Raw genomic sequence first — 26,770 nt, forward strand, 5'->3', positions numbered from 1 at the left:
CAACATTGAAGGTTTCCTATGCATTTTAGGACACAAATTAAGGGTTCCTTGTACCATAACAAACCTTTGCCGTGCACTCCATCCATGTTTAATTCTTGCATCAATCATCACTTCACTTTCACCTTTGAATCATTTCAACACCACTCCATTTTACACATGCTTTGCATCATTACTTCACTTTCACCTTTGAATCATTTCAACACCGCTCCATTTTACCCATGCTTTGCATCATTACTTCACTTTCACCTTTGAATCATTTCACTTTCACCTTTGAATCATTTCAACACCACTCCATTGTACCCATCCTTTGCATCATTACTTCACTTTCACCTTTGAATCATTTCAACACACACTCCATTTTACCCATGCTTTGCCTTGCACTTCCTCTATAAAAGGAAGTGTGTGTAACATAAATTGAGTTCATACTTGGTTAGATCATTCACTCTCATTTCAACACAGCCTTTATCCAAACACATCCATTCATCTTCACATCCATTCCTCCATACAAACAAACCTTTAAACACTCACCAACACCTTGTGCCGTAGCAAAGGAAGGGAAGGAAAGTGCTTGGACGTGCTTGCTGTCCAACTTGGATCGTTGGAGCGTTTAGGTGTTTTCTTTCTTTTGTTTCTAATGTTTAAATTCATTTCCTTTCATTTTGTTGTAAATATGAGTGGCTAAAGCCTTCTTGGCTAGGGGTGATTTAAAAGCCATGATTATGTGTGCAATATAATATGATAAATTCCAGTTATGAACTCTTGAATCATGAATGCAATTGGCTTAACTATTTGATTGATAACTTATTTGTATTTGTTAATTAAGGGTCGACACTTAATTGGCATGTATAAATCCGTTGCTAGAATAGAAGGAAGTTTCACATAATTGTTACAAACTTATATTCACATGTAGTGAAGGTATCTTATAAATGATCGCGTTAAGTTCAATTCTTAGTATGAGTGACATGATGTCATAGTTGCAAGTGCTTTGTCAATGCTTATGATTTTCATTAAACGTAATGATCTTTGATTGTATCTCTATTATGATGTCATGTAGGGAACCTTAGAAGAATGTTTTGGGTTGTCGAATGATGTCATCCAATCCAATAAAACAAGGAAAATCTGAGAGTTAACTAGTGATGTCACGGTTAATTTGGAGCATTATCGTTCATAATTCAATGAAGTAGTAACTGGAAATCGAGTTATTTGCATACATGTCATGTGTGGAGAAAAAGCCTCTAGCTATCCCATCCATCATCTTATTTCTCACATTCGTTTTACAATCTGTCTAGTTTTTCATACTTGTTTGTTTGTTTCAACTTCATCCAAATCAAAACCCCCCCCCCTTTTTAGTTTCTTGTTTCAAAGTGTTTCAAATCTGTTTTAGTTTGTGTTTTTAAGTGTTTTGATTTAAGTAAAAGTCAATTTTCGTCCAAAGTCATTCCTAGTGTCTAGTTTAAGTTTATTTGGTTGTTTTAAGCTATTTTGAGTATTTTAAGTTGGCTTTGAGTCTTGTGAGTCTTGTTAAGTGTTTTTAAGTTTAGTTTTATGTTTTTGAGTCAGTTTAGAGGTTATTAGCAAGCCCTCCTAATCCCCGGTCCAGAACGATCCCTACTTATACTTGTACTACAATTGTCAAAAGAGGGTTAAATTTGTGTGTTAAGATAATTTTCGCACCAAATTTTTGGCGCCGTTGCCGGGGATTAGCAACTTTGCTAATCCCTTATTATTTCTTTTTGTTTATTTTCATGTATTTTTGTTCCTAGTTGCTGATTTTACTTGTTTTTGTTGTTTTAGGTGGTTTATGACTCAAAGTTCTCAACCTGTTCATAAGCACATCTTTGAATTTGACGACGATTTTGAACGAACTTTGTGATGAGCAAGGAATCAACTACATCCCCAACCATCTCAACCTGCACCAGATATTGAAGAAGACAAAGTAGAAGAGCAAGAGAAGGCCACGGCAAGGATTTTTGAAGAAGTCCAAGATATGGTAGTGGACAATCGAACAATCAATGAGCTTTCCACTTCGGGATTAGACAATGCTTTGCCTTTATGCATTCAATATCCAAGGGTAGCCCAAAACAAGACCGACGAGTTCGAATTAAAGTTCAGTTTATTGCATCATATTCCTAAGTTCCATGGGTTATCCATGGAAGATCCTAATAAACATTTGAAGGAGTTCGAGGTTGTTTGTTCGAGCATGACCCCTGTGAATGTTGATGGGAGCATTCTGAAAATGAAGGCTTTTCCCTTTTCTCTCTTGGAAAAGGATAAAGATTGGTTGTATGAGCTAGCCCCCGGAACTGTCACATCATGGGAGAGTATGAAACGGGCATTTTTGGAGAAGTTTTTCTCAACTTCTCGAGTCATTCTATACACAAAAAGATTAGTGGCATTCAGCAAAACCAAGGTGAATCATTTCCCACTTACTATGAGTGTTTTAAAACCCTTGTTGCTTCATGTCCACAGCACCAGATGAAGAAGGAGCTTTTTCTTCAATATTTCTACGAAAGGCTTTTATCAATTGAACGCCAAATGTTAGACGCCTCAGCGGGAGGAGCTTTGGTAGACAAAACACCCATGGCTGCCAAGACCTTAATTGCTAATCGAGCATTGAATGCTCAACAATATGAAGGCGTTGGTCAAAGAGACAACCCACGGCAGCAACAAGTTAATGAGGTAAGTGATATTTCCGAACTTCAAAATCAAATGGCTAATCTTACTACTCTTCTTTCACAGGTGGTTGAAAAACCAAAAGAACAAAGTATAACTGCTTGTGGCATGTGCTCAATGAATGGACATCTCACGAATAAGTGCCCTCAATTGATCGAGAACGGAGGGTAGGAATCTGCCAATGCAATAGGTTTTGGGAGTCAAAACCAACCAAGGAATGATCCGTTCTCGAATACATACAATCCAGGTTGGAGAGATCATCCAAATTTCAAATGAAGGGAGCCCCAACAAACCCAACAACAAAGTTCATTCAGACAACAACCTCCAGGATTCTATCAAAAGCCGTATGCACCCTTACAACCCCAAACACAACCTGCCCAAAATAACTCAGGCTCGTCTTTTGATAATGCTCAAGTTATTCAGTTACTAACTACGTTGGCGAAGGGTCAGGAAAATCAACCCAAAGATATGTACAATTACGCCAAGGAAGTGCAAAATCAAGCTCGAGAGGTGACTGAATTGAAGAGACAGATGGGACAAATGGTTGTGTTCATAGGGCAATTTAGTAGAGAGCCAGGTAAGTTACCTAGTTCGACGGATGTGAATCTAAAGGGAGGCTTCGAATCTGCCAAAGCCATCACCTTGCGAAGTGGACAAGAAGTTGGATCTGATCCCAGCCCATCTAAATCCAATCAAAAGAAGGACGAAAAGATGCAATCTGAGGAGAAAGAACAAGGCATGCCCTCAGAAAAGATTGAACAATCGTTGCCGCAGCCACCTACACACCCTAATTCGACCACCAAAGGTAAGTTGGGTTCAAATTCCATGACTTCTAATTCCATTCCAACCAATGCACTCTTTCCTCATAGGTTTATGCAATCAAAGAAGGATGAGAGTGACAAAGGATCCTTGACACATTTAGAAAGGTACAAGTCAACAGTCCACTTCTAGATGCAATTAAACAAGTCCCCAAGTATGATAAGTTCCTGAAGGAGCTGTGCACTACAAGGAAAAGGGCTTTAAACAAAGAGGTGGTAAGGGTAAATGAGAATGTCTCAGCTGTGTTGCAACGAAAACTACCTCCTAAGTGCAAAGATCCAGGTAGTTTTACAATTCCTTGTGTTATAGGAAATACTCGCTTTGAATCTGCCATGTTAGATCTAGGTGCATCAATAAATGTGATGCCTTATTCAATATATGCATCTATGAACTTGGGAGAATTAAAAAATGATGGAGTGATCATTCAACTGGCCAATAGATCTAATGCGTATCCAAAAGGTGTTTTGGAGGATGTTTTAGTGCAGGTGAATCACCTAGTCTTTCCGGCGGACTTCTATGTGCTTGCAATGGAAGACTCGAACCATTCCTCTTAATTACCAATATTACTTGGCCGACCATTCATGAAGACTGCCCGTACAAAGATAGATGTATTCAAGGGAACATTGACCATGGAATTTGATGGGGAAGTTATTGATTTCAATATTTCTGATGCTATAAGATATCCTCATGATGGTCACTCTTGTTTCTCTATTGATGTGATTGACTCTTAGGCGCAGGAATTCCTTGATGATTTGAATGAGGATGCACTTGAAAAGACTCTCACGCAAAGCATTGGACTAAAAAATGAAGGGTTAGCACTTAGGCATGCACACTGCAACAACAAGGAACATCTTGCCGTGCCTATTCAAGAAGAATTGGTGGAGATGGTTGCTGCCCTAGAGTCATATCCAAGGCATATTGGTAAGTCTCCTAACCTAATTTCAATTCCCATTTCGACTAACAAGTTCCTTCCTTCTGTAATCCAGCCCCCTTCCCTAGAGCTTAAACCATTGCCTAGCCATTTGAAATATGTGTTTTTGTGAGAGCAAGAGATGCTACCTATCATAATCTCTTCTTCACTCACTGCACAAGAGGCGGACAAGTTGGTGAGGGTGCTTCGGGAATACAGAACTGCCATTGGGTGGACATTGGCCGATATCAAGGGAATTAGCCCTACCACTTGTATGCATCGAATACTCTTGGAAGAAGGAGCCAAACCATCTAGAGAAGCACAACGCCAGCTCAATCCACCCATGATAGACGTTGTGAAGAAGGAAATCATCAAGCTACTAGATTGTGGAGTGATTTACCCAATTTCTAATAGCCATTGGGTCTCGCCGGTCCAAGTTGTTCCTAAGAAGTCCGAAGTCACTGTGGTAAAAAATGAAGATAATGAGCTTGTGCCCACCCGAATCCAAACCGGATGGAGAGTTTGTATTGACTATCGGAATCTCAACGCTACGACAAGAAAAGATCATTTCCCACTGCCCTTTATTGATCAAATGCTGGAAAGGTTAGCCGGTCATTCATTTTATTGTTTTCTTGATGGCTATTCGGATTATAATCAGATTGTGATAGCTCCCGATGACCAGGAAAAGACTAACTTCACATGTCCCTTTGGTACCTTTGCTTACCGACGCATGCCATTTGGGCTATGCAACGCACCAGCCACATTCCAAAGGTGTATGGTAAGTATTTCTCAGAATGTGGAAAAGATCATTGAAGTGTTTATGGATGACTTTAGTGTCTTTGGTGACTCATTTGATGCATGCTTGAATAATCTTACTCTGATCTTACAACGATGCATCGAAACTAATCTTGTCTTGAATTGGGAAAAGTGTCATTTTATGGTAAAACAAGGTATAGTTTTGGGGCATATCATATCAGAAAAAGGGATTAAGGTTGATAAATCTAAAATAGATCTTGTACGTCACTTACCCTCTCCCACTTCGGTGAGGGAGGTTCGTTCTTTTCTTGGCCATGCAGGATTTTATAGGAGATTCATCAAGGATTTCTCAAAAATCGCCCAACCCCTTTGCCGTTTACTCCAAAAGGAAGTAGCCTTCGAGTTCAACAAGGAGTGTGAGACCGCTTTCAAAACCCTCAAGGACATGTTGACGTCGGCCCCCATCATCATGCCACCAGATTGGAGCCTTCCATTTGAGCTAATGTGTGATGCATCTGATTATGCCATTGGTGCTGTTTTAGGCCAAAGGAGGAACAAACATCCCCACGTCATCCACTACGCTTCCCGGACACTAAATGATGCTCAATTAAATTATTCTACCACTGAGAAAAAACTTCTTGCAGTTGTATTTGCTTTAGATAAATTTCGTTCATACTTACTTAGCACTAAAGTGATTGTATATTCTGACCATGCAGCGTTGAAGTACCTCATCACCAAGAAGGAGGCCAAACTAAAGCTGATTCGTTGGATGCTCCTACTTCAAGAGTTCAACATTGAAATAAGAGACAAAAAGGGGAGTGAAAACATGGTGGCTGACCACCTCAGCCGTTTGGTGCACGAGGATGACTCTTTACCCATTCTAGAGACCTTCCCTGACGAGCAATTGCTATCCCTAGAGGTAAGTGAGCCCTGGTATGCTGATTTAGTCAATTATTTGGTCACAAAACAAGTTCGTAGCACTCTAGATAAATACAAGCATGATAAACTCATAAATGATGCACGATTTTATGTGTGGGATGATCCATATTTGTGGAAGTATTGTCCTGACCAGATTATTCGTAGATGTGTGCACAATTCCGAGTTTAATTCAATTCTTGCATTTTGCCATAGTTGTGCATGTGGGGGTCATTTTGGCACCCAAAGGACAGCCCTTAAGGTTTTAGAAAGTGGTTTCTATTGGCCTACTTTGTTTAAGGATGCCGCAAACCCCCATCTTTAATGTGGAGATCTTTGATGTATGGGGTATGGATTTCATGAGACCCTTTCCGCCCTCATATGGTTTTACTTATATTTTGCTAGCCGTTGATTATGCGTCGAAATGGGTGGAAGCCAAAGCCACCCATACTAACGATTCTAGAGTGGTGGCAGATTTTATCAAGGCTAACATCTTTTCCAGATTTGGCATGCTGAGGGTGTTCATAAGCAATGGAGGCTCCCACTTTTGCAATCGCACCATTGAGGCGCTGTTTAAAAAGTACAATGTGAAGCATCGGGTTTCCACACCATACCACCCTCAAACAAGTGGCCAAGCTGAAGTCTCGAATAGAGAAATCAAGCAAATCTTGGAGAAGACTATTGGGCCAAACCGGAAGGATTAGAGCTTGCGTTTAGATGATGCACTGTGGGCATATCGCACTGCCTACAAAACACCTCTAGGGATGTCTCCATTTTGACTAATCTACGGCAAGCCGTGTCACCTACCTATGGAACTAGAGCACAAAGCACACTGGGTTGTGAAAACATTCAATTTGGACTTAGATGCTGCTGGAATGAATATGAAGCTCTAACTGAATGAACTTGAGGAGATACGGAATGAAGCCTATGAGAATGCACAAATTTACAAGGAGAAAACAAAGGCATTTCATGACAAAATGATTCGGGGAAAAACATTCTCAATTGGACAGAAAGTGCGCTACTATTCAATTCATGTCTACAATTGTTCCCTGGTAAGTTACGGTTTAAGTGGATTGGGACATTTGTTGTCACTAATGTTTTTCCCCATGGTGCAGTCCAAGTTAAAAGCTTAAGGAACGGCGACGAATTCAAAGTGAACGGGCATTGCCTGAAGCTATACTATGAGAGTGATGTGGGGCAGATTGTGGAAGAAATCCCACTCAGTGTCGTGGGCCCTATCCAAGCATAGAAGGAAGTTTCGTCGGGCTGCAAGACATTAAAGCAAGTGCTTCTTGGGAGGCAACCCATGTTTTGTGTTCCTAAAAACCTTCCCTTTTCTGCAATTTTATTTTGCCATGATTGTCATTTTTTGTTTGTTGCTTGTTTAATTGTTTTTGTTGTGGGTTTATTTTTGAAACATTGACAGATATGCAAGGGATTTTACATTAAAATTTGTTGAAAATGAACAAGAGGCAGAAAAATACAAGAGGGAGCCTTCACAAAGGCTGCTTAGGAGAAGTCTTAGTAGTCGGCGGAGCATTATCACTCGGCGGAGCAGAAAGAGGAGGTATTGGAGGTTGATCATTTAGAGCTTCACTACGTGGTACAGCCTCAGAAGACGAAGGCAAATGTTGTTGGAACAAACCCATAAACCTCTGATGATCAAGTAAAATCTGACCATCAGATTCCTGCATCTGGTCAATCTTCCTCTTCATGTTTGTAGCATAGTTATGTGCAAGCTTGTGCAACTGTTTATTCTCATGCTTGAGCCCTCTAATCTCCTGTTTGAGACTCATCACTTCAGCCGCCAATGATTCAACTTGACGGGTTCGAGCAAATAGACGTTGGGCTATATTAGACACAGAACCCGCACACTGCACACTGAAAGCCAGAGAATCCTTAATAGCCAACTCATCAAAGTAGTCTGCTATCTTTGGGAGTGACAAGGTTCTGGGCCACCACCGCAGCGGTCATATCATTCTTCATCACCGAATCCCTAACGGTAAGAGGACCAGTAGGGGATATGAAAGATGGGCGCCATATGTTGTCTGGATAAGGCATGGATGCCTCTTCAACAAGGTTCAAATCAAAACGACGATCGGAGGGGCCAGACATTTTCAAAGGTGTTGAAGAAAAAAAAGGTCGGACAAATCGAGATCTCAGAAGTGCAATGAAGGGAGTTTCTATGGGCAGAAATTCAAGTGTGCTTAGAAACGAACTGCTTATGCTCTATAAAAATCAACACTTGACGGGATTTCAGAGATCGAATAGGCGAGCTCAGAAATCGAAGAGGCCAATTCAAAAATCGAAGAGGCGCTAACTTTCTCAAAAGCTGGGCTTGCTCAGAAACCACGGGCCATCCTCTATTCCATATTTGTCCGCACTTGTCACATACAACCTCTGCACTTGACGGAGCTCAGAAATCGAAGAGGCAAGCTCAGAAATCGGAGAGGCATTTGCTTTTCCAAACATGTCAGCATCTGTCACATGCACACTCAGCTTGCGGAAATCATGGGCATTTTGTCGAAGCGTCGATTTCAGATATCGAAGAGGCATTTGCTTTTCCAGACGTGTTAGCATCTGTCACATGCACACTCAGCCTTGCGAAAATTACGGGCAATTTGTCGAAGATTTCTGGTGACGTAGAAAGCACGTGAAGATTACTATTCAATCATCCAACGGTTGCAGACAAGAGTGAAAGAATAGTACCGGTTATTAATTCATATAAATGTCGACCTTCACCCCCCATTGCAAGGCAGACATACATAACCCTTCTTCATCTCCGAGAATGCCTTCCCAACAAAGCCTCTCGAGTCACTCAGTGTTCCTTATTCCCTGGGATACCTCTGCAAACAACCCATCAAAAGCAAAAGTATTTCATATCATAAAGGTTGAAAGCAAGAGTATCTTATATCATGTTTTCTCCCTGTCTTTCTCCTTGTCGTTTTTTTCATTTGCGGGATAAGGAGAAAGAGAGCAATCAGCCAGCACTTGGTATCAATCTTCCGATCTAGAACCGACTGCCTGGAACCCCTTCCTGATTGCTTACCTAGCTTTGCTCTCGAGTACTCATCTTCAACATCTTATGCTTCCTCTTCGTCTACCACTTCTGCCTGGGGAACAGATAAGGGAAGTGAAAATGATACCTCGAAGCATGTGGAGACAATGTGCTAATTTATCCTCAACTAGGGACAAGGAGAAAGAAAGCAAATGGTCGGCACTTGGAAAGATTGAAGAAAGAAATAGACCCATCACCTCTACCTCGTGCCTGCTTGTCGTGCAGAAGAAACAAGCAGAGAAGAATGCATATTGCACAACCAAGGAACTCTGATATTCCTCACTCAGAATTCCAAACCAGTTCAAGATCAAAGATGTGGAAAGTCAACAAGATCATCTATCTCCAAAACCAGATTTGCGTTCTTAAACTCTACTTTGTCTAGTTTTTACTTTGCTATACTTGTCATGTTTATTCTTTGTTTGTTTGTTTGCTTGTTTTTGTGTGAGTTTATGCTTGAAACATTGAGGACAATGTTTGATTTAAGTGTGGGGGGGTAACCAAATTGATTTGCATGAAATTCATAGGAGTTTATCACCCATTACTTCAAGTGTTGTTCCTTGCTGTTTTTAAGTGTTTTTAAGTTGTTTTGGAGTGTTTTAGTGTGTTTTGACATAAAAATCCAAAAATCTCATAAAAATTTGAAAAATTGTTTTGAAAAACCCAAAAAGAGTTGTTTTTGTGTGTTTATTTGTGTCTTAGGGTACCTTCCAACACAATGATGAGGATTTGGTTTTTAATTACATGACTGTTAAAGAGAGTTATAAACATGGATGAAAATTTGATTTACTCTTTGGTGTATGCTTGGTTGTGGTTATAATTTATGAATTCACATGCAATCATAAAGGAAAAATCAGTTTTTGTAACATGCTAGAAGGAAGGAACTCAAATGAACGCTACAACCTTGTGAGACTTGAGCCTAAACGTTTATTTGGAGAGTTAATAATCTGTGCATCATTGTTTTCCAAAGTCGTTGCATGATCTCATTATTCTTTGCTTGGTTGCTACTTAGAAGGCGTTTCATCATTTAGTTCCAAATGCTAGAACTCATGCCTATTTCATTCAAAGCATGCTATTGATTTGCATAACACATATTCAAGATGAAGTTGTGTAGTGACCACCAAAGCCAAATTGACGTGCCCCTATTTCATTATGTGTTTAAGTTTAACCTCGTTGAGCCTCGTTGAGCCTTGTTAAGCCTATGTTCTTTGTTAATCCACACTATCCTTACCTAGCCTAGTTTTAGGACCATCCATACCCTTGTTCTTGAAGCATAGTAAAGCATAACTTAAAATGAACTCCTTTTTTATCAATGTATTACAGAAAGCAAGTGTGGGGGAAGTGATTCTTGTGTGTGTGTGTGTGTACCAAAGTCCTTAATAAGGCATGGGTAGAAAAGAAAAAAAAACGAGTGAAAAGAAAAAAGTTTGTTAAAAAAGGGTCTAAAACATTGAATTCGGCCCTAAGTGTTGCATGAATCTTCCCTTTGTATTTAAAAGTTGATTCTGCATTCTAAAGTAAATTCCAAGTGTCTATTTCATTGCTTTGCTTGCTATCGCTTTAAGAACGTTTGTTATTGCTATCCTTTCTTTATTAGCCATTACCCCCAAACCCTGTTACAACCCTTGACTTCAATCTTGAGTGTTGTGTGTTTCAATTTGTGGAGTTCGAAATTGGTATGAGCATATGGTGTCACTGGTTCTTGCATCTAAGTAGTAGCATTTCATTCATGAGAACATATCTAAACATGCTTATTAACTCCAGAAATTGCTTTCTTTGTTATAACATATGTGAGTACTAGTCTTCCATGTTTACATCAATCTGCTTACATATAACTAGTGTAGGGTGTGTAGTCAGAAAACGTGTGTGAAAATAGAGAGTATCTTGTAAGGAATGGAGCAAATTCTCTAAGGCATGTTACTACATTCAAAATATCGTTTTAATTGGTTAATTGCGAACTAGTAAGTGGTAACTGTAATTAAGTATGTGCTCAAGTATGAAGATGACTAAAAGTTGTGGGAATGATGATTTTTAACATGTCAAGTGCATTGGAAATACCTGAGGCAAATGTTGGAAGGTTAAGTTGTGTTCTGTTTGTTTTGATTCGTTTGTTTCTTTTGTTTTGCTCGAGGACTAGCAAAAGCTAAGTGTGGGGGAATTTGATAGGAGCATATTTATGCGACTGAGTTAGCTTGTTCTCATGCATTTATGTTGTTATTCCTTAGTAGTTTTAGTGTTTAAAGTCATTTTTGTGCAATTTCAGGTTCTAAGGACAAAGTATGCAAAAATGTGCATTTTGGAGCCTTTTGGAGCAATTTTGGGCTTGGAATAAATATCACATGCTTGGAACTAAAGGAATGGATGAAATTGAAGACCTAAAGATGAGGATTCCTACTTGAAGTAGGAAAGTTAAGCCAAGGTTTCCTATTTTGGTTTGATCTTTCCTAAATCCTAAATGTCCCTAAGTTCCAGCAACATTGAAGGTTTCCTATGCATTTTAGGACACAAATTAAGGGTTCCTTGTACCATAACAAACATTTGCCGTGCACTCCATCCATGTTTAATTCTTGCATCAATCATCACTTCACTTTCACCTTTGAATCATTTCATCACCACTCCATTTTACACATGCTTTGCATCATTACTTCACTTTCACCTTTAAATCATTTCAACACCACTCCATTTTACCCATGCTTTGCATCATTACTTCACTTTCACCTTTGAATCATTTCACTTTCACCTTTGAATCATTTCAACACCACTCCATTTTACCCATGCTTTGCATCATTACTTCACTTTTACCCATGCTTTGCATCTTTACTTCACTTTCACCTTTGAATCATTTCAACACCACTCCATTTTACCCATGCTTTGCACCATTACTTCACTTTCACCTTTGAATCATTTCAACACCACTCCATTTTACCCATGCTTTGCCTTGCACTTCCTCTATAAAAGGAAGTGTGTGTAACATAAATTGAGTTCATACTTGGTTAGATCATTCACTCCCATTTCAACACAACCTTCATCCAAACACATCCATTCATCTTCACATCCATTCCTCCATACAAACAAACCTTCAAACACTCACCAACACCTTGTGCCGTAGCAAAGGAAGGGAAGGAAAGTGCTTGGACGTGCTTGTTGTCCAACTTGGATCGTTTGAGCGTTTAGGTGTTTTCTTTCTTTTGTTTCTAATGTTTAAATTCATTTCCTTTCGTTTTGTTGTAAATATGAGTGGCTAAACCCCTCTTGGCTAGGGGTGATTTCAAAGCCATGATTATGTGTGCAATATAATTTGATAAATTCCAGTTATGAACTCTTGAATCGTGAATGCAATTGGCTTAACTATTTGATTGATAACTTATTTGTATTTGTTAATTAAGGGTCGACACTTAATTGGCATGCATAAATTTGTTGCTAGAATATAAGGAAGTTTCACATAATCATTACAAACTTATATTCACATGTAGTGAAGGTCGCTTATAAATGATCGCGTTAAGTTCAATTCCTAGCATGAGTGACATGATGTCATAGTTGCAAGTGCTTTGTCAATGCTTATGATTTTCATTAAACGTAATGATCTTTGATTGTATCTCTATTATGATGTCATGTAAGGAACTTTAGAAGAATGTTTTGGGTTGTCGAATGATGTCATCCAATCCAATAAAACAAGGAAAATCTGAGAGTTAACTAGTGATGTCACGGTTAATTTGGAGCATTGTCGTTCATAATTCAATGAAGTAGTAACTGGAAATCGAGTTATTTGCATACATGTCATGTGTGGAGAAAAAGCCTCTAGCTATCCCATCCATCATCTTGTTTCTCACATTCATTTTACAATCCGTCTAGTTTTTCATACTTGTTTGTTTGTTTCAACTTCATCCAAATCAAACCCCCCCCCCCATTTTAGTTTCTTGTTTCAAAGTGTTTCAAATCTGTTTTAGTTTGTGTTTTTAAGTGTTTTGACTTAAATAAAAGTCAATTTTCGTCCAAAGTCATTCCTAGTGTCTAGTTTAAGTTTATTTGGCTGTTTTAAGCTGTTTTGAGTATTTTAAGTTGGCTTTAAGTCTTGTGATCTTGTTAAGTGTTTTTAAGTTTAGTTTTATGTTTTTGAGTCAGTTTAGAGGTTTTTAGCAAGCCCTCCTAATCCTCGGTCCAGAACGATCCCTACTTATACTTGTACTACAATTGTCAAAAGAGGGCTAAATTTGTGTGTTAAGATAATTTTCGCACCTGTCAGCACCTATGGATGAATAAATTAGACATGTATTTAGGGTGTTTACCCCTAGTGGCTTAACCCACTGGGAGTGGCCGGCCCAACCCCCCCTCTATTTTGCTAGGTTTATGGTTTAATTTTGAACAATTTTTCTAATTATTTGGAATAATTTGTTTGGTTTTGGTTTGTTTTGAATTATGGATTGTTATTTGAATAGATATTATTTTCTCGAATTGCTTAATTGAATGAATGGACTTATATATTATACATATGACCAATTCAATCAATTTATTTCTAAGTATGTCTAGTGGGAAAGTTATTTGTCTGGCAGATAGTGCAACCACGCACACCATCTTGCGTGAACAACACTATTTTACTAACTTCATACCCAAGAAAGCTCCTTTAACAACTCTCTCAGGCTCATCCAACCTGATTGAAGGATACGAAAAGGCACGTATCATGTTGTCTAATGGTACAATTTTGACCATTAAGGAGGCCCTCTATTCTCCACGTTCTGGAAGAACGTTGCTGAGTTTTAGAGATATTCGAGATAATAAATATCATCTTGAAACCACTGAAGATCATGGTTCTGAATTTCTTTGTATCACTTCGTATGAAAATGGCCAGAAGCATATTCACGAAAAGTTGGAATGCTTGCCGAGTGGGTTGTACATCACAACCATTCGCGGCATAAAAGCCCATAGTGTGGCCGGACCTATGCCTGAGTTCCCGGACACTTTGTTGCTTTGGCATGATTGTTTGGGACATCCTGGACGTGACATGATGCGCCGTATCCTCAAATCTTCACACGGGCACAAGTTACATCCTTATATTAGACTCCCACCATGCAAAGCATGTTCTTTAAGGAAGTTGAATACTCAACCCTCATATACAAAGATTATTCACGAGACCCCTTAAATTTCTTCAGAGGATTTAAGGGGACATTTGTGGACTTATCCAACCAACCTACGGACCATTCAGATACTTTATGGTGTTAGTTGATGCATCGACAAGATGGTCACATGTTTGCTTGTGGTCCACACGCAACACCGCGTTTGCTAAACTTTTAGCTCAAATCATTAAGCTAAGGGCTCACCACCCTGATTATCCGATCAATTCCATTTGACTGGATAACGTTGAAGAGTTTACGTCACTGACTTTTGACGATTATTGCATGTCAGTAGGGATAAATGTGGAACATTATGTACCCTATGTTCACACCCAAAACGGCCTGGCAGAATCTTTCATAAAGCGTCTTCAATTGATAGCTTGAACTTTGGTTATGAGAACCAAACTGCCAGTATCTGCCTAGGGCTATGCAATATTGCATGCAGCTATGTTGGTCCGCCTGAGGCCTACCGCTACCCAACCACATTCACCGTTATAGTTGGTCACTGGATACAAGCCTGACGTTTCGCATTTACGGATGTTTGGGTGAGCCATTTATGTGCCAATAGCGTCACCGCTACGTACCAAAATGGGTCCTCAGAGAAAAATGAGAATCTATGTCGGTTATGATTCGCCATCAATTGTTCACTACATAAAACCTTTGACAAGAGATCTTTTTACCACATGTTTTGCAGATTTTCACTTTGATGAGACAGTCTTCCCATCGTTAGGGGGAGATAAGCATGCTAACGTTCCTGTAGAATGCCGCAAATTGTTGTGGTATGCTCCCCCTATGTCTCATTTAGATCCCCGTACTGCCCAGTCTGAAACTGAGGTGCGTCGAATTATAGATCTTCAGAGCATTGTTCAAAGCATGTCGGATGCTTTTAATGATCTAGCAAAGGTGACAAGATCACACATACCCGCTGCAAACACATTTGCAAGGATAAATGTACCCCGCGTATGTTAACAATCTACCTGGGAAGGCTAGATCGTCCCCGAAGATGGGGAGGCCGCACCCTCCACGCGGCAAGGTACATTGGCGGCTAGCCAATCATCTGCTCCTACCCTGAAGATGGATTGCTTATTTCCAGTTTGACCATATTTCATCGATGAATGCCGACGTAGAACCGATTGGTCAAACTGGAAATAAGCAATCTGGGTCGAACTCGATTCGCTCGTGAAACGTAAGGTATTTGGACCTATCGTTCCTACACCACCATGCGTGAAGCCCGTTGGCTACAAGTGGGTTTTCATGAGGAAGCGTAATGAGAAGAATGAAATAGTGCCATACAAAGCATGCCTCGTAGCGCAAGGTTTCTTTTAGCACCCAGGAATTGATTACGAGGAGACATATTCCCCCGTAATGGACGTTATAACGTTCCGCTACCTAATCAATTTGGTAGTTTCCAAAAAACTGAATATGCAACTTATGGACGTGGTAACCGCGTATCTCTATGGGGATCTAGATACGGAAATTTATATGAAAAATCCAGAAAGACTTCCATTGACTGGCTCAAATAGTTCTAGACCACGGAACACTCTCTCAATTAGGTTGAGAAGGTCACTCTACGAATTAAAACAATTTGGGCGGATGTGGTATAACCGTCTGAGTGAATATTTGACAAGTCAGGGTTATGTGAACAATGAACTATGCCCATGCGTGTTCATAAAGAAGTCACATTCCGGATTTCTAATTGTTACAGTTTATGTCGACGACATGAACTTCATTGGGACTCCTACAGAGCTTGAGGAAATTGCTACACATTTGAAATCGAAATTTGAGATGAAGGATCTACGGAAAACTCGATACTGTCTATGCCTAGAAATCGAGCATTGTTCGGATGGAATCCTAGTACATCAATCGAACTGCACCCAAAAGGTGTTGCGACATTTTAATGAAGATAAAGCAAAGCTTTCGAGTACATCCATGGTCGTTCGAACTCTAGATGCTAAACGAGATCCCTTCCGTCCAAATGAGGATGAGGAAGAGATTTTAGAACCCGAAGCTCCTTACCTAAGTGCAATTAGGGCTTTATTGTACTTGGCTCAGTGCACTAGACCCGACATCTCCTTCGCTGTGAATCTATTGGCTAGATACAGCAATGCGCCCACATGCAGGCACTGGAATGGTGTTAAAGATATTTTTCGCTACCTCAAAGGTACTACGGATTTGGGTTTGCTCTATACCCGTAAATCTCCAAGTGTTGCCGCCCCCTATGGTCCTCGGATTGATTCTCTCCTTGTTGGTTATGCAGATGCTGGATATCTGTCTGACCCACGTAGAGCACGTTCTCAAACGAGTTATGTCTTTACCATTGGAGACACCGCTATATCTTGGAGGTCTACCAAGCAAACGCTAGTTGCGACTTCGTCTAACCATGCTGAGATTTTCGCCCTACATGAAGCTTTGCATGAGTGCTTTTGGCTAAGAGAAGTTATGGAACATATTCGAAGCACTAGTGGTCTTACATCAGTCGTTGACCTTCTTATGACGATCTTTGAAGACAATGCAGCATGTATCGAGCAGTTGAAGAAAGGATACATCAAGGGAGACAACACCAAACACATAACGCCGAAGTTCTTTTACTCACACCAGCAGCAACAACATCAGAATATTGAAGTCAAGCAAATCTGTTCCCAGGACAACCTGGCCGATCTCTTTACCAAGTCATTGCCCAAGTCTACATTTCAGAAGCTCGTCCAAGGAATCGGCATGAGTAAATTATCTAAGTTGAATCGCTTGTAGTTCTCTTATTTAGAAGTTATGTCTAACTCAGGGGGAGTATCTAGAAGCATACTCATATGATCTTAATGTACTCTTTTTCCTACGATTAGGAGCATTTTTCTAACTGGGTTTTTGCTACCTAACGAGGTTTTAATGAGGCACCCATCCTGGGATGATCATACTATGATGAGTTCACCACCTTCGTCCAGTTTGACGAGTGTTTTAGACATTATGCATATTTTCTTACTTTTCTCCTTAGTCTATGGGTTTTTGCCTATCTTGAGTTTTACCATAGCAAGGTTTTTGTGAGTTTTTGCAAATGCATACTTCAAAGTAAATTTGAGACTCGCGATCACCCGTTGTACCGATGACTTCATCAACTATTCTACCTTATCTGCTGAAGATATGATGCGATGGTTTGTTGAGTATATACACACTCAAGGGGGAGTGTTGCAGTCATATTTAGAATAAGAATGTAATTGTGTAAATCCTAGGGAATCTGGGAATGTATCTTATATTCCTATTAGGATTAGATTACCTATTAAATGTTGTAATCCTAAAGGAAAAGGTTTTACCCTTCCTACTACCATAAATAAAGGCACAATGGGGTGAATCAAACACACCTTACAATTAAATCAATCTCTCTTCTCTCTAACAGTGGCCGGCCCCTTCTCTCTCTCTAAACCCTAGATCGTTCAATCAAATAGGCCTACAACAACACTTACATTATCGTTTAGATTTTTAAAATCCTCCAAACCCTCATAAATAATGTTTTTATTTGAGGGAAAAATTAATAAAATTAATAATAATTATTGTAGAAGTGTAAAAAATGTAAAAAAATTAATAAAATACAATCACTCATAGTGACAAGCTTTACAACTTTCATGAAGGGGTTAGCTTCGAAATCCAACACTATAATCCATAAACCTTAAATTTATATTTAACCGTCGATTGTCATTTACGCTTTATTTTTCTTACTGAATTTTATTTTTTTAATTTTATTTTTTGAAAACATGATCATCTGGCAGATGTAAGAAGATGAACGGTTCAGATCTTTGATATCACGTTTCGATATTTACGGTTAACTGAAATATGAGTCAATGTCATATAGTTTGTAGAAACTTTATAAACATCAAGCAATATTTTCACTAACCGTAAAACTCTGAATATAATATCAACGATCCAAACCGTTCATCTTCTTGCATCCTCTAATAAATCATGTTTTCAAAAAAGAAAATTTGAAAAAACAAAATTTGATGAGAACAATGAAGCGTAAATGTAAAAAACAATCAACAGTTAAATTTTGATCTATGATTTATATGATTATAGTGGCGAATTTTGAAGTTAAACTCTTTATGAAAGTTGTAAAGCTTGTCATTACGAGCGTTTATATTTTTTTCTATATTTTTTACACTTCTACATTAATTAAAAACTATTAAAGACTTTACTTAAGTAACAGTCATAAGATAAATGAGAGTAAATATGTACCGTTGGATTCTATTTCACTTATATTATTAGAACTTTTTTGGAAGAAAAAACCCCTTCTCTATTCCAATTTTACCATATGATCAATTTAGGTAAGCGAAAATATACTTATAATAAAAACGCGTTTTTATGTTTTGGATGTGATAGAATGGTATGTATATATTTATTTAGTATTATGTTTTTCATTTGATTATTTATTGGTTTAAAATATATTTTCCTTAACGGGTGACGGATCGGATCATACCTGTTAATATTATAGGGTTGATTTCAGGTCGGATCATTTTACCCGTTTATTTTAACGGATGTTACCCGATACGACTCGTTAAGATATCGAGTATGACATGAAAACGACACGAATGCCAGGTCTAGCAAGAATCCAAATACGATCTTGTTTCAGTCCGACCCAAAATGAAGAGGAACTCGTTACAAGAAAAAACGAAGAAATCAAATTGGCTTTTCAAAATCCGCTAACTTAGTCGATCAACTGGGAAGACAAATATGCAAGAAAAAAGGACTACACGGACGAAAGTGAACACCCGAGTAAATTACAGCCAGCATTACTGAAATTTGACACTGAAAATATATGGTTGTTGACATTCATAATTTCGTTTGCAATCTTTGATGATGTTGGTAGAAATATCTCCTGCTACCAACAATTGATAATGCCAAAAGTAATTCGGCAAAAAGCACTTACGGAAACGCGCTTAGCCAGTGCCGATACATATTTGGCTGTGCTGAATTTCTTTGGCAATCCTTTCCCTGTATAGTTTGGCCTTTTGAAGAATTCCTTACGAGTTGCCAAAGTCAAGGCTTTTACATGATTAAGAAGGGAAAAAAAAAATCTTCGGTTAAATCTCATAACATCACAAAGGCCGTGCATTTTTCTCTTCCAATATAACAAGCGCCATGCGTCACGAATGAATCAATTAAGCCAAGGCTTGAGCCATCAGAGAACGATGAGATAGCTGCTGCTCATAAAGCTCGCGAAAAATGCGGTACTTGGCATCATGGTACTTCTTCACCCTAGGATCTTTGGATGGATGGATGACCTGCCAAATGAGGAAGATGGTATCTGAAACTTGTAAACAAAATATGGGAAACCAGTCTGCGGGTAAAAGTATAATATAAAGTTCACCACAATTACACACTCGTAAACAAATTTCATTCACTTTTTTTGCGCCCTAAAAAAGATATATATAAACCGTAATATGGCAAACACCAAGAGGTTGGAATTTCCAATAGCAGTCCACCTTGCATTGTAGAACCCTACCCGTGACTCAAAAGTCATACACATATACATCTTTGACCTCAAAATCATACTATTTTAGTTAATTATTTTGCAATATAAACCTGAAATGCTAAATCATGAAATGTCATTGTGGACGCAAGTACAGTATCGACACAAGAAGTATAAACGAGGATACTTTTTGTGTTTACCCTCGTAAATATTCCTAATAATGCACTCATCTCGCGATTTTTTTACCTCTATTATAGGCTTGGAAATTTGAGGAGAAAGAAGAAAACATTCAAATACAACCCTATGTCCTAAAGTAGGTTACAAAACAATTAAATGCCCGCTCTGCCTGAAAACTGCTGGGAGGTTTCACTTCAGACCTAAATATTCTCCCTCAGAAAGGTACAAAAAATTACTACCCTCCTAAACTGCTAAGAAAGAAAAGAAAACTGCTGGGACATTTCGCTTCAGAGTTCAGACCTAAATATTCTCCATCAGAAAGGAATAAAATATTTGTTTTGAAAAATGAAATCTAAAAAAATCCACCATTATTACCTGGCCCGCTGCATTCAGAGCCTTCATGGCCTCATGCAGACTAGAATATTTCCTTGCAGCAACAGCACCAAGAATGGCAGCACCCAAGAGCACAGGTTCACTTTCTCGTGGAAGAATTATAGGGCAACCTGAATAAATCACAGACAAGGGGTCCAAGGGGCAAGGGTTATGTAAATGCATAAACAAAAGACTTTGACTTGTGTACTCTAAAGCATCATTAATTATCCCGAAGTTTTCTTTCGCCAATCCAGTCCCACAGTAGATCCAACATTTTAGGAAGAATCTTCAGCATACAAAAACAGTTCAGTCATTGAACAAATTACATTACTAATTTGAGAATCCAAACGATCGATGCAACAAAACAAACATAGGTTCTGCAATAAACTTCAATAACAGAGAAGAACAATCAGACAAATCTAAAATGACAATAATAGTTCATTTTGAAGGAGGACAGCAGAAGTCAGATGACTGAACATTAGACAGATGAAAACACAAAGGAGATGGGGGCATTTAATGTTTATGAGAGAGAGAGAGAGAGAGACCTATTATATCTGCATGTTCTTGAATGAATAGTGCATTCTTAGCAAGGCCTCCACATGCTAGTATTGTGTCAATCTGCAAAGAATGAAACAGATACTCAAAGAAGGTTACATTTTTTAGGTTCCGATTACTCTAGAGACCAAAGTGTAACAATGATAGTTCTCCTCAAAAGTGGAGGAAATGAGGTCCAGTAGCCATGTTGAGTCTGATTCCTAAATAGAATCACAAACCTTTGTTCCAAGCAGGAGTTAACCATGGAACCATGTTATAAATTCTCTCCTAGTTGTATTCTTACCAATTCAAATAACCTAAGGAGGAAAGGTTAAAACACAAAGTAGAAGAAAACATTTCCTAAACAGATACAACTTCCACCAAAGAATCATGTACTATGACCTACAAATACATGAGCACTTTGCCCTTAATACTATGATCTACAAATATTGCATGCCGTATAAAAAGTTCAAAATCAAAATTATATGGTTTTAGAAATCGTATGCATGTGGCTTAATTACTTTAAATACTTCAAGACATTTTTGGAGTTAAATTAGTACTTCTGAATAAGGGAAAACAATTGAAAGAAACTAAAGAATATTATAAGTTTCATAAGGTTGGTCATTCTTTGAAATTGTCTGTTTACAACTGATGCATACAGAATAAGAGAACTGAGAAGTATGCATTCTTACTTTGTGACCATTGGCGTTGCAGTGCTCTACAATGTGACGTGTGCCATATGCAATACCTTGTACTGTGGCAAGATACTGAAGAGCCAACTGATTCTGACTTGTATCAAGTGTTAAGCCACATACCATACCTTTTGCCTTTGGGTCTGCATTGGGAGACCTACGCCATCACAAATTCAGTAGCTTAATGAAAAGATTTTTTTTTTTTGTGGGGGGGGGGGGGGGGGGGGGGGCACTATGACAAGTGAAATTAAGCTCAATGCATAAGGATAAACCTGTTCCCATGAAAATCTGGAAGAACATGCATGTCTTCAGTCAAAGAAGCAACAAATGGACGCTTCAGATCATGCATCATTATGTTCAGTAACTTCTTTAGTAGTTCAAACAAAGAAATGCCTAGAGAGAGATGCAGAGATCAAATTAAGTTGCCCATGAATGGCATTCAAGATTTAAACCATCTATCCTAGTACAGCAATTAGCATAAAATAAGTTGATCAATGACTCTCACACTGAGAAGCAGCACGATTTGCAAGGTAAGGAGCCGCAAGATGGCTTTCAATTATGTGATCCAATAATGCACCTGTAGCACTCTGTCCACCTTCTGTGAGCCAATATTCGGGCACCATAGCTGAAAATTTAAAGAGGAAAAAGAGTAGGTAAAGTATGTTGACAATGATAACAATACTACAGCTGGAAAGCTTGTTCCCATACCTGACCAGTATGGGCCCCAGACCCCTGGAATGAAAAGTTTGTCCCGAGATACAACCATATGGCATGTAGAAGTTCCACAGACTAACACCATACGATGGCAGAGAGGTTCACCATCAGACTCTGAACACATAACAGTTGTTTAGAAGAATACATCACTTTAGCTAAAAAATTAATTAGAATAACTAAAAGCGAAAATGGATAGGACTTAGCAACCTTTAGGCTCAGAATATGTCACAGGCACACTTTCCATTACCCCCACACCACCGGCATGAGCATCAATTAGGGAAGTTCCAACAGGGATTCCTGCTACAAGATCTAATTCCTGGAAATTCAAATTACTTTGAATAATAAAAGACTAACCACAGCAAGAGTCAAAAAAAAAAAAATTCATGTGAAATCACCCTCCAAACTTCCAAAGCCACCCAAAAAGGATGTGCTCATACTCTAGCAGCAAATAAAATGTGTATGCATAGTTAATGGACCTCAAGGGAGCGCCACTTGAAATCAAAGTGAAATCTTCAGTACAAAATATCTTGCCTTCGCAGCAGTTGGTGTGAGACCAGAACCCAGAGGATGGCCAGGGAAGGCTACACTTCGTCCTGTTTCAATCTCAAGTTATAACCAAAGCCAAAAGTACCCAATGGTAGCACAAAGCATTTGAAAGACTTGGCGCAATAACCAAGACATAAATAATAGTTGCGAATACACTCAAGTTGACCTGTGAACTATTTTCAGATAAAGACATAGTTGATTAACGCAGAGTTGAAGTAAACCGAAGTGTATATACAGAAGATCAGGAATCAATAACTAATAGTCATTCAGAAACCCCAGAACCAAATGGGAGAAGGATACAAGACAAGACTTTTGGATTGTTTCATCGTTAAATTATAGCACAACCTTTTCTCTTCAACAGAGAATCCTATTCCCTAGCACTTCTCTAAAGATTCATTAACATTGACAAAACAATGAATATTCAAATGCAAGTATCTGATAACGTGACAGTCCATTTGCGGTAGAGCAATAATTTTAAATAAGACAAAAGCAGGGATATGCATATGCAATGCATAATTCCACTGTTCCAATATAAAGATAGTCATACTAGGATAAAGATCTTGGCAAGATAAAATGACTGAGAAATATTTATCACCACATATACGAATTCTAATAAGACCATTATGTACCCCTCTCCGAAAACAAAGTTGAAAAGTTACTACCAAACTATCAGTCAGTCAACACTGAAACTTATACCATATCCAGAAATCATTTAAGGGGGGGAAATGCATCACAAGAAACCTCTTAGAAGTTAAGGGGCATCTGAAAAGGAATAAGTCGATGTATACTCGATACTAAATTTCTTACCATATTCGAACGATGCAGGTGAATCTTATCTAATTGAACATAAATGGTGTGCTCTTCTTCATCTTAAGAAATCTACCAATCATTAATATATCTACTAATAATAAATGAAGAAATCACTAGATTTTTAAGATCTTGTTAAATTCTCAATCATCAGCATGTCAAAGCACCATTCGTTAGAAAACTACAGGATTTTACATTTCCTCCATAAAGAAGACATATAGAGAACTTGTATCTACAAGTCCTTACCTATCTTAGCATGATGACCATCTACAAGATCACCCAATCCAATCTCCTCCAAGAAATCATCATCCCACCCACAAGCTTCCATATCTCGAGAATCTTTCTCATTGTTTAGCTGCATATGTGCATGACCAAGATATGTCCACTTGCACACTGTCGTACAGAGACTCCGAGTATCATCTCCTGTGGCCCTAACGATATGCAAATACATCAGTTTGTTCAACAAATTCAAGTCAAACTTGACTAGGACAAAAGGATCACATATCGAATGGATTCAAGTACCTGTATGATAACCAATCACTCAGGTCCATCCACCTGAAGACCATTGACCAAGACTCAGGAAGATTTTCTTTCACCCATAGAAGCTGCATAAAGATGGTCTTTATCTTTTAAAAAGAAATGTAAAGCAAAAAAAAGGAACCAATGGATAATTTTATACATATATATAAGGAAAGAAAATATCCTAGCACACCATATCAGTAACTAGTCTGTGATGTACATCTACATCCCTCCTATACAACCTTTTGATACACGTGTAGATCATTGAGACGCCTAGATGTAAGATAGACGCAATGAACATGGAATATGTTTAAACTTATAAATAAATAATTCATAATTCATGCAGGAATGTAATAACTTAGTATGGATGGACCATGCTATGATGTGTACGTACCTTTGGAGGCTGCATCTCAGGGGAAAGAGCTCCACCACAGTACTGCAATACGGTTGAGTTACGTGAATTAATCCTTTCAGCTTGTTCAACAGCTCTATGGTCCATCCATACTATTATGTTTCTTCTTGAATCACCACTCCAAGAAACCGTAACAGGAGAGCCGTCAGCATCCACTGCAACTGCAAAGAGAAACCATCTGCTACTGATTAATGCTAGCAAGCAGTTTTCATACTTTCTGTTGTGCATAATATATACTAAGAATATTACATAACCAATTTTCTTCATTAGAACAGTGTGGTAAAACACAAACAGAAAGTTACGCACCAAGTGAACAAGTAGCCGCAAATCCCATACCCTTCACTTCTTCCTTGGAAACTTTTGCAAGGGAGCACGCTGCTTTCACAGCCGCACTTATTGCATGCCAAATATCTGTGGACGATTGCTAATTTTGCACAAAAAAATAAAAAGTAAAAGTTACAAGGAATCATTCAAATGCCACATTCGTCCTCTACATACTGCAGCAACTACCAGTTGTGCAACTCACCACCGTAAGTCTACTTAACACCGCATTCGTTAGCTACTACAAGTACTAATGAATTCGTTAGCTACTACAAGTACTGATGAAATTCACTTCTTAATTATTATTACCTCAACAGAATCGCCATCTTTCCAAATCTGAATCGAACTGCTCGAAGAACCTAGAAGTTTCCCGTCCTCGTCAAACAGACCTGCATCCAGCACCAATTACAATGCACTAAACAACAATTGCAATTCACTGATTCTTAACAACCTAACATTTAATATCGATGATATCGGAAATATCGGTAGTCCAAAAACACATAAATTTCGATTGAAATATCAAGATATTATCGATATCGATAAAAATTAAATAAAAACCACGGAAATTGTAAGAAAACTTGGAAATTTTTATTGAAACTTTGCAGGATGTTTATTTAGTCAATTATCTACTAGTTTATCACAAAAAATTAGAATGAAATGCATTGCATGATAGATATAACTAATTTAAGTTGATTATATAGCGAGCTGACAAATATTGTGAGCGTAGAAAATATGTAGTAATTAATTAAAGAAGTTTAAACACACCATAATCATTTATATATAATGAATTAGTACAATATTTTACACTTTATACATTGCATGGTAAGATACATGAGTGACTTAGCAAAGTCTAAAATATCGATGATATCGGAAATATCGGTAGTCTAAAAAAAGTCAGTAGTAAAAAAATACGGAAATTTCGATGAAAATATCGGGCTATTATGGATATTTTAGACATGCACCACACGCGCAGGAAATTCGCGGTAAATCGATACCAATTTAATTAAATGTCAATAATTTCTGATCATCTGATATGATTCACCTTAAACTAACCAATAAAACAAGCATGCGAATATTCAATCCTATACATCGACGATTTTATTATTTTCTCCGTTATATAAAACACAGAGAGAGAGGGAGGGGACCTGCGCGGGCGCTACCGGTGCCAACATCTATGCCGAGGAAGACGGAGCGGGCGGTGGCGGTTGGGACGGCGGAGGAGGTCATCTCGAGAGAGACTGAGGAGTGAGAATTTGAAGAGGAGCGACCCTGAAACTGACGGAGATTATGCTGTTGTTGCTGGTGCTGCTTCTGTGATTGGGATTGTTGGTGGGCAAGTAGTGGTGCTGAATCAGACCAACCCCTTCCTTTACCAGACATTTCTCTCTTTCTTTTTCTGCCGTTCTTTCATTTCAGTTTTCTGATAATCTGATCACGATTAATAGATTATCATTAGAGACCTTTATTTTGTCACGGACCCTATACGCCCAAAATATAAAATCACATACGTCATTCTATATGGCCTTTTTCTTTAGCCTGTAGTATCGTTAGTATCGTGCTGCATGTCCTAATCTAGGGGTTGGCAGGGTCTGGTCCGGCTCAGTTCTACTCTTGAATCGAATCTTGAACTTGAAAACATTAATGGTGTGGTTCGGTGCGATTGCACTTAAATTTATTATTAAAGTTGTACGGTTTAATTTACGTCGATTCCGATTCTATTTTTGCCGGTTCACAATTCTAACCTTAGAACCGTAAACCGGATTAATATATACATATATGTATATATTAATCTTCTACTTCCAATACCAAACTCATATTTTAATCACAAATTCAAGCAAATTTGAGTTCCCAATACTAGATCTACAAGATTTGTAACCAAATGATAGAAAGTTTATATATACATAAAAATAAAAAGATAGAAAGTCTTAGATCAAGACCAAAGTGTACATCCTAAAATCAAAATTAAAGTGTACATAAGGCATATAGATAAA

At 38.4% G+C, this 26,770-nt stretch overlaps 1 protein-coding gene and 2 long non-coding RNA genes across 3 annotated transcripts; 1 reads left to right on the forward strand and 2 right to left on the reverse strand.

Annotated features, from left to right (window-relative positions):
- The first annotated feature begins 523 nt into the window (after positions 1 to 523).
- On the forward strand, positions 524 to 12,491 carry LOC126596181 (uncharacterized). Its single transcript, XR_007613894.1, has 2 exons — positions 524 to 611; positions 12,303 to 12,491. It is a non-coding gene; the product is annotated as an uncharacterized LOC126596181 (long non-coding RNA).
- LOC126596180 (uncharacterized) lies at positions 11,419 to 12,170 on the reverse strand. Its single transcript, XR_007613893.1, has 3 exons — positions 12,023 to 12,170; positions 11,785 to 11,846; positions 11,419 to 11,722 (listed from the first exon to the last, which is right to left on the reverse strand). It is a non-coding gene; the product is annotated as an uncharacterized LOC126596180 (long non-coding RNA).
- Positions 12,492 to 19,014: 6,523 nt separating the features above from the next.
- LOC126596179 (uncharacterized) lies at positions 19,015 to 26,246 on the reverse strand. The gene is made up of 15 exons (XM_050262697.1): positions 25,925 to 26,246; positions 25,089 to 25,168; positions 24,765 to 24,882; positions 24,441 to 24,619; positions 24,050 to 24,132; positions 23,774 to 23,958; positions 22,706 to 22,767; positions 22,382 to 22,490; positions 22,169 to 22,288; positions 21,966 to 22,085; positions 21,733 to 21,853; positions 21,461 to 21,617; positions 20,780 to 20,852; positions 20,238 to 20,365; positions 19,015 to 19,497 (listed from the first exon to the last, which is right to left on the reverse strand). The coding sequence occupies exons 1-15, from the start codon at positions 26,157 to 26,159 to the stop codon at positions 19,375 to 19,377; spliced, it is 1,893 nt and encodes a 630-aa protein (XP_050118654.1). The 5' UTR covers positions 26,160 to 26,246; the 3' UTR covers positions 19,015 to 19,374.
- Between the last annotated feature and the right edge of the window lie 524 nt (positions 26,247 to 26,770).

The sequence above is a fragment of the Malus sylvestris genome, chromosome 13, assembly GCF_916048215.2.
Source record: "Malus sylvestris chromosome 13, drMalSylv7.2, whole genome shotgun sequence".
Classification (NCBI taxonomy): Eukaryota; Viridiplantae; Streptophyta; class Magnoliopsida; order Rosales; family Rosaceae; genus Malus; species Malus sylvestris.

Bases quoted from the DNA above. Each gene is read 5' to 3' on its own strand.
- LOC126596179 (XM_050262697.1), bottom strand. From the start codon at position 26,159: ATGTCTGGTAAAGGAAGGGGTTGGTCTGATTCAGCACCACTACTTGCC. The intron at 22,491-22,705 runs GCAAGATATTTT...TTGAATTTCCAG, and splicing joins TCACACCAACTGCTGCGAAG to GAATTAGATCTTGTAGCAGG. The intron at 20,366-20,779 runs GTCTCTCTCTCT...TGATTTATTCAG, and splicing joins AGAACATGCAGATATAATAG to GTTGCCCTATAATTCTTCCA.